At 38.1% G+C, this 14,655-nt stretch overlaps 1 protein-coding gene across 4 annotated transcripts in view; it reads right to left on the minus strand.

The window, feature by feature from the left end:
* The window catches only part of STRBP (spermatid perinuclear RNA binding protein), a 132,456-nt gene that overhangs the window by 29,597 nt on the left and 88,204 nt on the right, over window positions 1-14,655 (minus strand). For all 4 annotated transcript variants that reach the window (XM_032865814.1, XM_032865811.1, XM_032865812.1 and 1 more), the window contains exons 6-10: window positions 10,230-10,321; window positions 9,595-9,690; window positions 8,381-8,492; window positions 7,612-7,709; window positions 7,286-7,397 (exon numbers count right to left, since the gene is read on the minus strand). In XM_032865814.1, the coding sequence (XP_032721705.1) occupies window positions 7,286-7,397; window positions 7,612-7,709; window positions 8,381-8,492; window positions 9,595-9,690; window positions 10,230-10,321 (510 nt within the window). The remainder of the gene's footprint in view (window positions 1-7,285; window positions 7,398-7,611; window positions 7,710-8,380; window positions 8,493-9,594; window positions 9,691-10,229; window positions 10,322-14,655) is intronic.

Below are 14,655 nucleotides of genomic sequence, written 5' to 3' on the forward strand. Positions count from 1 at the left end.
AAGGAATGTAGGGGCATGTGGATGGCTCAGTCAGTGGGGCATCTGCCTTTGGCTCAGGTCATAATCTTGGGGTCCTGGGATGGAGCCCCACATTGAACCCCACATCAGGATCCACGCTCAGTGGGGAGTCTGCTTCTCCTTCTCCCTCTGTGCTCCCTCTTGCCTTCACTCTCTCAAGTAAATAATCTTAAAAAAAAAAAAAAAATGAGTGTAACACGGGGTGCCTGAGTGGCTCCGTCAGTTAAGCATCCAACTCTTGATTTCAGCTCAGGTCAACATCTCATTCTTGAGATCAAGCCCTCCATCTGCTCTGCGCTCAGTCTGCTTCAGATTCTCTCTTCTCCTCTTCCTTTGCCCCTCCCCCTACATTCGCGCTCTAAAATAAATCTTAAAAAAAAAAGAGTGTAATGCACATAAATCTGGACTTATAATGGAAAACTTATAGCCTTAGTAGTACATATAATGAAAGACCAAGAGATTAATAATGTATTCAGCTATCTCAAAAAGCCAAAAAAACAAAACAACAACAAAAAAAAAACCCAAAAAACAAATAAAAAACAAAGAAGGTAGTGAGGAAAAACAAAGGATAAGAGCACAGATGAATGAAATAGAATTTAAGCATATACCAGAAGATAACCAACAAAGCCAAAGCTGATTTTTTAAAAAGATTTATTTATTTATTTTAGAGAGAGTATATGAGTGTAAGCGGAGGGAGGGACAGAAGGAGGGGTAGAGAGAGGGAGAGGGAGAGAATATCAAGCAGAAACCCTGCTGAGCACAGAGCCTGACTGGGGCTTGATCTCACAACCTGGAGATCATGACTTGAGCCCAAACCAAGAGTCAGATGCTCAACCAACTGAGCCACCCAGGCACCCCCAAAGTTGATTTTTTTTTTTTTAAAGATAAAACTGATAAACCTCTAGTGAGTGTGATCAGGAAAGAGAGGAGGTATAAAATGTACACAAGAGCACATCACTAAAGATACTGTAGGCAGTAAAAAAAATAAAATCATATAAACTATCTTTAAATTTGGGTAGAATGGACAAATTCCTAGAAAAACAAAATTTACCAAAACTCTGGTAAGAAGATAACAGCCCTTTCCTTAAAAGGAAACTAGATCCATAATTTAAAACCTTCCCACAGGGGCGCCTGGGTGGCTCAGTGGGTTAAAGCCTCTGCCTTTGGCTCAGGTCATGATCCCAGGGTCCCGGGATCGAACCCATCATCGGGCTCTCTACTCAGTGGGGAGCCTGCTTCCCTCTCTCTCTCTGCCTGCCTCTCTGCCTATTTGTGATCTCTGTCTGTCAAATAAATAAATAAAATCTTCTTAAAAAATAAAAATAAAACCTTCCCACAAATGATAAATTCTTCTAAACATTTAAGGAAGAAATAACACCAATTTTCAACAAATTCTTCCAAGGAACAGAAAAAGAAGGGACACGTCCCAGTTCACTTTATAAGGCCAGCATAATCTTAGAGCCAAAACTTGACAAAACATTACAACATTACAACAACAACTGCTGGCCAATCTAAGAAACAAAAATTTGTGTTTTTGTGAACTGTTCACAAAAATTTACAAGAGATCGTCTGTAGCAAGTTTATTTGTAACAGCCCAAAACTGGAAGCAAACAAGATGTCCTACAACAGGTGTGTGGTTAAACGAACTCTGGCTCATCCATGCCATAGAATACTACTGAAGAGTAAAAAGGAATTAACTACTGATACACAAAATAACCTGGGTGGACCATAAGGAAATTAGGCTGGGGATGGGGTGGGGGTGGGGGGGCAGCACTCTCAAAAGATCACATGTGGTATAACTTCATTTATATAAAATCTTTGAAATAACAAAATCATAGAGATTGAGAAAAATGCATGGTCTCCAGGGCTTGGGACAGCTGAAGGAGAGGAGTGGGTGTGGCTACAAAGGAACAAAATGAGAGAGATCTGGGTGGTAGTGAAATAGTTCTGCATCTTGACTGTGACGCTGATTACACAAATCTACGCATGTGATAAAAATGGCGTAAAATATATCAATATCAATTTCTTGGTTTTGACAGTGTACTATAGTCACATAAGATATAACCTGGGAGAAACTGGGTGAAGGGAACATGGCGACCTCTCTGTATCATCTGCAACTTCCTGTGAATCTGTACTTATTTCCAGATAAAACGTTAAGAAGAAAAAAAGAAAAAAAAAAAAAAAGGACCTACAGCTTTGCTGAGAACAGACAACAAGGGCAAGGGCAGAAGAAGGAAGACCAGACAGGAAAGATAATTGCAATAATTCGGGGAGAGATGATGACAATGTAGGCCAGGATGACAGCAGTGAAGGAGCTAAAGAAACAGCTGAATTCTGGACATATTTTGAAAGGAAAATAGACAGGATTTGCCACTGGTCTAGACAGAGTGAAAGAGAGGATTCATGGGTGAAGGTGTCTGACCTGAGCACACAGAGTTTCTAATGACTGGGATAACTATGGAAAGAGCAGATCAGAGGCAGGGTTAAGGACAGGAATTTGGATTTTAGACATCTAAGAGATGTCTCTTAGACATCCATGTGGAGATATTGCAGAGGCCTCTGGATATCTGGGTCTACAGTCAGAGGCTGGTGGCTACAGCTGGTAGTAGAGATACATATATATTTCATGACAAGGGACTAGATGAGGTCACCTGAAAATTAGGTGTAAATAAAGATAAATACTCTGAGGACTGCACTCTGCAACACTCAAATATTCAGAAATAAGGAAGATGGGGGAAAGCCTACAAAGCTGAGGAAATGGTTCTGTGGCTAGAAAAAAAAACAAGAGAAAATAATGACCTAGAAGTCAAATGAGTAGTAGTATTTCATGTCAGAAAAAGTGCATGACAATGATAAATGCTGCTGAGGATATAGGGCACCAGGAATTTTCACACAGTGCTGGTCAAGGTATAAACTGATATATATATAACTATTTATTAAATCATATGCTAGCCTACAGTAAATCCTGGATATACACCCCAAGAGGCACATATAAAAATGCTCAAAGCAATATTGCAGGTGGATGCCAAAAAATTAAAAGACTCCAAATGTCCTGCAAAAGTAGATGGATAAGGGCGCCTGGGTGGCTCAGTGGGTTAAGCCTCTGCCTTCAGCTCAGGTCATGATCTCAGGGTCCTGAGATCGAGGCCCGCATCAGGCTCTCTGCTTAGCAGGGAGCCTGCTTTCTCCTCTCTCTCTCTATGCCTGCCTCTCCGCATACTTGTGATCTCTCTCTGTTTCAAATAAATAAATAAATAAATAAATAATCTTAAAAAAAAAAAAAGTAGATGGATAAGTTATAGTACAATCATAATGGATACTGTGCAGTTACTATAATGGACAAACATTAGCTCCATGCAGCAACATGAATGTATCCCAAACAATTCGGGAGAGAAAGAAGCCAATCACAAAAGATTAAACTTAGTTTGAGCGCCTTTCTATAAAATTGTAGGCAATATCAAACTGTTTAGGAAAGCATACACAGGTGGAAAAGCTATAAAGAAAATCAAGGAAATGATTATCAAAAAGTCAGGAATGGTTAGTAGTTCCGGGGCAGGGAGGTGATACAGAGAGACAAGAAGATACTTTCTGAGAAGCTAACAATGTTGTTTCTTAACAAGGCTGGTGACTGCATGTGATTTTTTTAATCTTTTTTTTTTTTTAAGATTTTATTTATTTGACAGAGAGCAACACAGTGAGAGAGGAAATATAGGGAGGGAGATTGGGAGAGGGAGAGGCAGGCCTCCCACTGAGCAGGGAGCCCCATGCAGGGCTCCCTGGGATCATGACCTGAGCTGAAGCAGACACTTAAAGACTGAGCCACCCACATGCCCCTTAATAATTATTTTCTAAATGACACGTTTTATACTTTTCTGTATACATACTATATTGTAACAAAATTTGGGAGGAAAAAAAGTGTTCATCTGCATCAAATGTGGCTAAAAAGTCAGCTGAGAACTGAAAGCTAACTGCTGAGTGCAGTAACATGAGGGTCACAACAAAGACTTTGATAGAGTGGTGAGGAAGAAAGCCTGATTAGAGTAGGTATTTTAAAAAGTGAAGAAAAGGAGAAAGAATACGCCACTCTTTCCAAAAATACTGGTTATAAAGGGAAGCAGAGAATGGGACTCGGTTGGAGGGAACTACAAAATGGGGATGGGAGGAGTTTGGTTTCATGTTTAAATTTTTAAAAAGATTTTATTTATTTATTTGGAGCAGGGGAGAGAGCACGAGCCAGGGGCTGGGGAGAGGGAGAAGCAGACTGCTGCTGAGCAGAGAGTCTGATTGATGTAGGGCTCAATCTCAGGACCCTGGGATCATGACCTGAGCTGAAGGCAGACATTTAACCAACTGAGCCACTCAAGAGCCCCTAGTTACATCTTTCAAACGGGAGGCATTACAGCGGGTTTTTATGCTGAATGATCAACTAGAAAGGGAAGAGTTGATGCTGGTGAGAAAAGAGAGAACTGCTGGAATAATGTCCACTTATAGAGAAGTAGAAAGATTGGTCTTAAGAGCCTGGATAGTCTACCACAGTCAAGGGACTTTATCCAAATACATTAGTCCTTTGAGCAAACAAGATCATCGGATGAGAGTGAAGTGCTGGAAGAGAAGTATGGAATGAGAAAAGGTGTAAAACAGTTATCTAGGAAAACTGGAGAATTCTAGAACTTACAGGAGGATTGCTAGACAACACAAATGGTCTACTTAAGGTTATTTACACCTGAGACCTAAAGGGAAAAGTAAAGATGACTGTACTTTTCCTCCAACAATGTTCAACAGCCTGGTCTAGGCAAAGAGTTAGATTTCCCCAGAGTGAGAATTGTGCCAGGAAGAGAGGATCGAGAAAGTGAAGGCATGTGCTAGGAAGTCATCATAATGATGGACCATGGAATATAAGCAGACAAGGGACAGAAGAGGGAACACAAGGAAGTTGAGAAACTATGAAAAGGTAACAGAATCAGCAGTAAGGCTCGAGAACTGGAGTAAGGGTTCTAGAGAGAATGATGATGACAAGAGGCAGTTAGAAGTGGTATTTTTAAAAATAAGATTATGGAGAGGGTAGAGTTACTGAGGATAGGTCTAGGGTATGTCCACAGTATGAGTAACTGAGGTAGGATAGAAGACAATATATTTGTGGAAGAGGAAATCAGGGAACTAAGAAGTCAAAATTTTAGAAAAAAAAAAAAAATAATCTGAGTGCATAGTGAAATTACCAAGAATTACAAGAATAAAGTTTAAATGCCAATGTTAGGAAGCGAGGTACTAAAAACATGAAGATATGAGGAACAATGCCGTAAGAGTCTGGAGGCAATGGACATGGTCCCCTCCTCCTATAGCTAAGGCAAGATTGGTCAGTGACTTGCCCAGCTCATGGAAGTCAGTAGCTGATAGTGCCTGAATACAAACATTGACAGTCTGGTTCTATTTTAAGCTATAAATTGACAGATCAGCAGTTTCCTAACTTTTGAGAAAGACCTTTAAAGTTAAAACAAAACAACAACAAAAAAAAACATAAGCCACGCAACAGCAGATATACTTTTACTATCTAGTGAAAGAAAAAATACAATACCAAAAGAGCTATTATGAACTCAATGATTCAAACAAAATTTTCTACACCAATCACAAGAATCTCTATAAATATTTGAAAATTTTACTCAATCCACAGACAGTGCTTAATGTCACATGGCTATGTATATCATTTTCAAAAAATCTTTGCCCCCTCCATCCCCACCCCCCACCACGCCAAAAAAAATCTTTGCTGCTGTGTGAGCACCCTCTGGAAGAAGGTAGCTTTCATTCCACAAATACTTACTGAGCATAGGTTTTTAAGCTACATAGTAGCATCTGGAGAATTCACTACCCCTGAGAAGTTTACAGCATTAGGCAGTGATTCTCAAATTCTTAATCTCAGGATCATTTTATCCTCTTAAAAAATTACCGAACACTCAAAGAGCTTTGTTTTTTGGGTAATATCTATCAATATTTAGCATATTCGAAATTAAAACAATTTCAATATAGGATTACACAAAAAAAGAATTCCATTCGCCAGAGTGATGATGCTATCACATGTCACATGCAGCCTCTAGAAAATTGTGCACACTCATGAGACAAAGAATGGAAAAAAGCAAAAAAAAAAAAAAAAAAGGAAGAAGAGGGCGCCTGGGTGGCTCAGTGGATTAAGCCTCTGCCTTTGGCTCAGGTCATGGTCCCAGGGTCCTGGGATCGAACCCCGCATCGGTCTCTCTGCTCAGCAGGGAGCCTGCTTCCCTTCCCCTCTCTCTGCCTGCCTCTCTGCCTACTTGTGATCTCTCTCTGTCAAATAAATAAATAAAAATCTTTATTTAAAAAAAAAAAAAAAAAAGGAAGAAGACTTAGTATTATTATGAAACAGTTTTGGTTTTGTGGACTCCCTGGAAAGTATTTTAACCCACAACCCACTGAAATTCTGCTGCCTGAATAGATAGATTAAGCCATTGCACTACTTTTGTCATATAAAAATTAGAATAATATCTACTATGGGAGATGGGCTGAGTCCCAGGTAAAGAATAACTTGTGTTAAACATCCCACTTTCTAGCATAACAAGAATAAGGGAAGGGGAGAGGGGACGTGTATTGTGCACAATGAAGTAAGTAAGTGATTCACGTCTCAGTATCTACTGTAGTCCAGGCACTGAGTTGGTCATTTTAATGTCACATCAGCCAATGAAGTGGGGGTAATATCCCCACAGAGAGAGATGAACCCATTGCTCAAGGCCTAAAGCTAGTAAGTAGTAGAGCTTTGATTGGAACCAACCAAGGTCATACAGACCCCAAAGCCTATGCTCTGTTGAAACTGCGAGTTCAGACAGACTAGGTCAAATGGAATAGTCCTGAATTTTCCAGTATCATTTTCTCCTCCTCTAGATCTTTCTCTTTCTTAGTTACATAACACTTCCAAGTATGACAAAGATCTAACTGGTCAGTGACCATGATAACATCTTCTCTCAGCTTATGGCTCATCTTTTCCCCTTCAACCAACATAAATGGAGAGATTTGAATCTGGGCAACATAGCTAAGTGAGTTTGTCACTACTAAGAATAAATTGTATTAAGCTGTTAGGTAGGAGAAGAGCTGTTAGATGTTAGATGGGAGAAAAGAGAAGAAAGTCAGGAAGAAAAGCAATACACGACTTGGATTAACAATAAAGTTCCTTCCACTCTAACAAGAGATGCAGCCCATGACCATTTCCACCACTGCCCACATCCACCCCCAATAAAACACTCACCTTCTTTATCAGTAACTGACCAGGAATATTTCTGAAAAGGCTTACTAGATGGAAGGGGGTCCATCTCCAGCACTTTATAAATCTGGCCAAAGGCTGATAGTCTGAGTGCATGCTAAAGACAAAAGATTATATTTATTCAAATTTCAGTGGCCATTCATAAAGTCTTTAGTACACGTAACTAAAAAGACACTCATTAAATGTTATCCTTATGATGACAAAAGCCCTAACAGCAGCCAAGAAAAAAGTGTTTAAATAGAATGATTCAGAAAATAAAGTTATGATCTCTCTCTCTCTAATAGATCACTGTGACATGCCCCATCTTCTACCTGTGCACTGTGGGTAATATCTTCCTTTTGCTGGACGGTCATATAGCTGAGAGCATCTGTTGGGTCTCGCTCACAAGGATCATGTAGACCAGGACCCCCTTTGGCAAAGGCAAAAGAAAGACACAAGCACCACTTAGAACTGAGTTTAGAATACGATGAACTAACACAAAAGAGAAAAAAGAATGGTGAGAAAAAGGAAAAAAAAAAAAAAAAAACTGAGGAACTAGGTTAAAAGTCTGCTCAATTAAATGGAATAAAAAGGACACTCATTTTCAATATGTTAACACTTAAATGTCCTTATTTTACTGGAAATCACTTGCATACCTAAGGACAAAATTGGGTCTTACTCTGAGAATTTAGAAACAGCATGATGAACCATCCCAGATCTTTAAAGGGATTACATATGTAAAATAAGACCAAATTTAATTTTTCAAAATTAAACACCAGACCGCAAATAGAATGAACTTCAAACACTTTAACCAAACATCTACATTTTCAAATTCAGAGCTCTAGGTAAAGCAAATTCATAGCAGACACAATATCTTATTAGTACCTTTTATGTTAGTACATATAAAACATAAATTACAGTTATTGAAAGAGTTTTATAGCACTTTTCCAACATTCAAACATTCTAGTTGCTAACATTCCAAGCAAAACACCACCTACACATCATTTTCCTGTGCAGAGGACAAATTTAGCACATATTTAAAAAAATAAACTAAAATGAAATGTTTCTGATTCTTCTGCCTCCAGAGTTTGAAACCCTTACCAGGAAGTAGTATTCCAGATGCCAAACACTCCATTACTCGTCTCAAGGCCTCCCCAGCGCCCAAAGGTCTATTACAAGTACCTATAGACTTTTCACATATAAGCTCTAGTGGCTAGAAGATATTAAATTACAAATTAGTACATGCACCAAGTGTTAAAAGGATTCCAGTTAAATGTGAGCTGACATTTCTATCTACAATGGAGGCCAAAAAAGGTGAAAGTCAATTTAATATCTAAGGCCCAGTTAAACTTTTCCTGCTTGATTATCAACTTTCATCCCAGCCACAGTTTTTAAATCAATCATTTTTGAGATAACATATTCAGAGGACATTTTGTTACCAAAACTTTGTTTTTGGTTAACCTGAAGGGATCAATTAAGAAACTGTGATCACCTAGTTAATTTAACAAATATTTAACAAGCTTTCATCTAAGTTAGTAATAGCTAATAACTAATCAATGTTCAAACCCAACCCACCTATCTCCTACTTAACCTAGGAAGCACTCAAACCACGTACAACTTCACTTCAGACAGCCTGCCCCAAGTACTATTAGAATAAACAAAAGACCAAATCTCCATAGTTAATAAACTAAAAACTCATGTACTATATCAAATAATTGCTAGATTAATCTAAAATGACCCTTGATAGCTTTTTTTTTTATAATATTCTTCACTGAGCTCTTGACTGGGCCAAGCATAATAATTTCCAAATGAAATAAGTTTTGCAATATACATTATAAACTACATCCACAATTGTATTAAGTGTACTATTTGCCCAACTCTACTTACTAAAACAAACTTATATTTAAGGGTCTACACTCAAAGAGAAAGAAAAAGAGATATGGGAGCCATCTCCTGGCATATCAGGTAATTTTTATTTTAAATGGAAGTAGCCCTGAAAGAGAAATGTGCCAGTCAAGGAGGCCTTCACGGGCAGTAGGTGAATAGTAATCAGCCATCAGTACAGAGTAAAGTGCAAGAAGACAGTCACTTCTAACAGGTATAGAACCTTTTTGTCAATATGAATATGATGAGGTAGAAGAGACAGGTTATATGTGTAAAAAAAGTATATAAAAAAGATGTACAACGTTTTTTTCTAGAGAAAAGATAATGCACACCTAACTCAGAATGCAGCCATTCTATAGTAACATGTAATTTCTACATGTAATTTCCTCTGACTACGGCTACAGAATTTGCTTTTAACCGTAAGTACTTACCCATCCTTTTAATGGTGCCCATGTGGGAACTCTGTTGCACAAATCACGCAGAATGCGGAGGACAATTACACATGATTTTAATCCGTTTGCCCTTGCCTAAAACAAACAAAATGATTCCAATATCCCTGTTGAAAGCCAATCTTCTGGTTTTTAAGTACACGGATCATGGATACATTTTTTAAAGTGAATACTAATCAGCCACTCAGTCATCAGTTGTCAAGCAAACCAAAAAATTAAGTTATTAAAAGCAGGAGAACTGTAGTCTAGAAAGGCAGATTTTAAAGTAAAGGAAGCATATTACAAAAATAGCTTTTATAGCCTCATGGCAATCCCATTCTGGGCAACCATCTATCTTATCTTTTCTCATCCCTATTTGTATTTTATAAGCCATCATTTGAAATTCAGAGTACTAAGCCAAAAAAAGATTATATGATAATTAAACATCATTAACTGTAGTAGAAGCTATACTCTGCACCTTACCTAAATTAACTCATTTACTCCTACAATAATGCTACAAGGTAGAAAGCGCCCCATTTTATACATTACGTGCACAGAAACCATTATTAAGTGGCAGGTGTTCCAAATGAAACCTGCACAAGGCTACAATAACAATAAAATAATAACAAAAAGCCAACCTGAAACCATTTGGCATGTCGAAGAGACGCCAAGGCGTTCAGGCATTTCTGCCTGTCCAATAAGTCCGGAGGATCTTTCATCGCAACCTTTTCTAATAGGAAAATGGAATAAAGAAAGACAGATACAATTTGACCAAGGGGTTCCTGTCAAATTACCAAACAATAAAAATAAAAAGAAGAGCAGCATCTGAGTGAACTAATAAGACTCCCAGAAGATTTCGCGATTTAACTTTGTTTTGTTGCTTTCTTCTTAAATTACGTGCACAATGATTATGTAAGTAAACAGTCATCAGAGCCATTCTGTGCACAAGGAGGACAGGAGCACAAAAGCATTCATTCAGTAAACAAATACATAACCACTGCTACATAGAATCTGGGATCTTATTAAGCATGTGTATAACATTACAGGGGCACAAAATAGGTACATAGCACTTTTGCCTTTGGCGGGGCACAAAGAGCACAAATCTGGGACCAGGAGCAATAACGACTTTCCTTTACAGAGGAATTGCTGGTCAGTTCTTCAGAGAAACTGGGCACTTTCATGTAAATAACTTGAGACTTACTAAGAATACACTGAATATAATTTTTTTTACAACTAAATAAACTCATACTTTGCTCCACTGATGAGAACTCTTCAAATGTCACCTTAAATTCTCTCATTATTTCTTTCCTAAAACAAAATTATTACAACTACAAAAATGAAGTACATTGGAACATTTCAAGTTTTATCTACCTTTAAAAAAAAAAAAAAAGAAAAGGCAGCAAAGAATACTATCTAATTACAGTTATCTGACTTGCCTTAACATTTTAAAGTTGGATTAGATGGCCCAGAGCAGTAAAAGAATTCAAACATGTGATTAATGATAAATATCCCCATCTGAGAAGATGTCACAGGAAACTAAATCCAAGTATAGATCACCAAATTTATATCTCCTCTAAACTCCTAGGCTTTTAAGCAAAATTGGTACAATTATTTATAATGCATAACGTACAAATATTTCCTGAGGGATAATTCTTTGTCTAATCCATTTAAGTCAGATTCGCCATTCCCTTGTAAGAACTCTTAGATGTAGGAGAGCCCACCCAACACTTCTTCCTAGTATAATCCTAACAGTCAGAGAAGGGAGTATGCTTGTGTGGGCCAAGTGATACACTGCAAATATTTTTAAATGGGATACAAGACCACTGACACTTTTTGGATTCCTCATATTCTAATTGACAGAATTCCATTAACTGAAACCAAAGGCATAATGCCCAACAGAAAATAGATCGATGAAAGAACAAACCGTGGCTCTCTCTCCTGGCTGCAATGCTCTAAAGGCTGAAGTGCTACACACTTATTTTCTGACCAGGTGAGCTCTACAGCAGATACTTGCATTGCTTCACATTCTAACCTCTGCCCACAAGTTCACGACACAGGATCTCATTTCACTGCCCCTTTTTATTCACTGCCCCTTTTTATTCAGAAAACGTGAACCCTCAAAAAAAAAAAAAACCCAAAAAACCTATTAATGTAATTTATAAACATAGATATATTATGAATATGTAGCCATATCCTATGGGTATTTACTTCACAGAAGATCTAGTTCCCGGATTTGCTTAGTTCTGTTTCTAATAACGTAAAATATACAATTAACTCATTTTAATGTTTTTATATCAAAATGCTGAACTATGGTCAATACAAGCATCTGTGTAAAGCTCATGTACCAGATAAAACAAACTCCTATAAATGATTAGAATCTCCTAAAAGTTAGATATGACAAAGGTTGACTGACTGCTAAGTAATGTAATCTCAAGAAAAAACACGGAATGTACTTATTTTTTGAGACTTTCAACTTCAAGGTAAAAGTAAGGCAAGTTAAGTTTTATTCAATCATCTTAGCAGGAGTGTTGGAAAAGGGGGAAATGGAAGACAGGAGTGAGTCAGAGGAAATTTGCATAGGAAAAGACAAGGCAAACCAAAGGTCTTTTCGACCTTTCTGGTATTTTTGTCCAGTGGTCACAGCTTGCAAATAATGCTCACTGCAACACAGATATTTTTAAAGGGGGACAACGGTAAAAATATTTAGGTAACTTCTTTCATCCCCAACGTCAGATTTTCATCACAAACTCTTATTAAAAAAAAAAAAAAATTAGGTATCATCTTGTTACAGACAGTCAACATTTGGAAGCAATAGATTCGGCTAAAAAGAGATGAAAGGGGGACGCCTGGGTGGCTCAGTTGGTTAAGAGATGAAAGGCAGAGGCAGTGAACAGAAGGCTTGCCCTGGACTCCCTTTACATCACTACCAGAATGGCCATGTTTCTTCATGCTCTCGTAGTCAAAAAGTCCAAAGATCCAGAATGTTTCAATATTCATGAGGTGGGAAACAGCAGAAGAAATGTAATAACTCATCTCATTTTATCTTCTTCCAAAGTTTCTTATTTTAAAACAATATAAATTCATATGGCACTGCAGTGCTTGCTTGCAAGCCCTGCTTGCCTATTTGCTTTATATAAAAATAATAGTTTTATGGGGCATTTGGTGGAAAAACAATGCTGCTTCTCACAGTAAAACCTCAAGCTTAACATTCTGTGTGAACTTTAACAAAGGTGTTTCAATTTTATGGAGAAGCAAAACTTTTCTGAATTTGGAGTCTTCAAAGTAAAAACAATGAAACTGTGAGCCGTTTCATTTTGCTACAGTGTCCGGTAAAACAGATGAGAAACAGCAGAGGAGATGGGCTTGAGAAGTGACAAAAATGCCAAAAGCAAAGAAAAACAGCTTTTAAAAATTTATTGCTCAGGAACCTGGTATCAGGGCATGAAGGCACATAAAACATTCTGAACAATAGAAGCACTGGAACACAAGTCTACTATGCCTAACTTTGCTTATTTAATTAGAGGTTAGATAAGTGACCAGAAATCCACCTGAAATATACCGTACTGCAGGAAATGTTGGTCAGTTTCTCTCAATCCCTCTACCTGCAAGCTAGCTCTCTGTTAACAAACTGCTAGTCCAGAGATGGGGTGGGGGAAAGCCAGAACATGACTGTGTTAAATGAAAGTTATTTGTGAGGAACCTGGGTTCTTCAAAGGTAAAACAGTTGAGTTGGGTTATCATAATGGCCTCCTTGACAATCTGGACGTAGCTGAGCTACTGAATTCACGCTGACAGAATTTTCTAGTTAGCCTGAAGATATCCTGGCAGCCCTTTCTCTCAATTCCTTGAGGCTTTGTGAAGAGCAGATACTAGGCACCAAGCCACTGTCCATGCAAAACATCAGGCCACAATAACGCAGACAGGTAAATGCAGCACTAAAGTAGAACAGAGAGAGCACTGTTTTCCTAATTTATGGTAGAAACACCACTCGATATGACTTTTCTTCAATGCTTCAGCAGGCAGCCAGCCACTGGAAAGATAATGGCTAAAGATTTGCATTGAATAGTGTGGGTCTAGCAGCTGAGGAAGACAAGAAAATAAAGCCTACTCCATCATTATAATCCCAGTTGTGATCTCTGGACTGTGAGAACTTAATGCCTTCCATTTAGCAGAACTCATCCTAGTCAATGGCCAAGACACATCAGAAGTTCATACCGGCACCAATACGTGAAAAAGACTTTTGAGCAGCTTCTCTGTGAACCCCTAAAAATCTACCTCAGTACTGAGGACAGAGGTTCATCTTAGCCTAAGCTGTAAGAGTTGCTGTAGGTTCCCTATCCACCTGGTTTCAAATTGCATTGTAAATATAATAGCTAACTTACCACCCTCATAGCAAACATACTTCTTAAAATCACAAGCACCGAAAGAAGCTGAGACCCTGTGAGGCTGAGAATAACTCTATCAGCTAAGAGGCTCCTACACTCATCCTAGAGAGAAATGGGAGCAGACAGCACACTGGACTACAGAGTGGGAGGAGCTGGGTAAAACCTGAGACTTTCCTCATTTATCAAGCAAGGCAGATAGCCACCTCACAGGGCTGCTGTGAAGGTTAAATCATGTATAAGAAAATGCTTCTAACATAATAAGTTATAAAATACTTTAACACAGCTAAATCCTCAATATACATTGCTTGAATATCAAGATGCCCATTGTTAATGCTTCTTACACACCACACAGTCCTATTTAATCAGGTAATGTGCTGGCTACAAAAATTCATTTAACAGATTTTTTTTTTTTTTCTTTGCAGGGGTGCAGCACACCCACAGTGTATTAGGTAACATCCTTGGCACTAGGGATAAAGGACATGGGTAGGGAAAAACATACCCACCTCTTGATGAATCATAAGGTATATAACAAATTAGCTCATTATTAGCACTGCAGTAAATACAGTAAACTGATTCTAATACTACATTTCAGTGGATGTTGAAGAGTTTACCTGTATTTAGGTTCAGTTCCCCAGATCTATCAAGCACTCATTATTCTCGTTATGAATTGAAGGCAGTT

Source organism: Lontra canadensis, unplaced genomic scaffold (genome assembly GCF_010015895.1).
Source record: "Lontra canadensis isolate GAN:19392208 unplaced genomic scaffold, GSC_riverotter_1.0 scaffold30, whole genome shotgun sequence".
Taxonomy (NCBI): Eukaryota; Metazoa; Chordata; class Mammalia; order Carnivora; family Mustelidae; genus Lontra; species Lontra canadensis.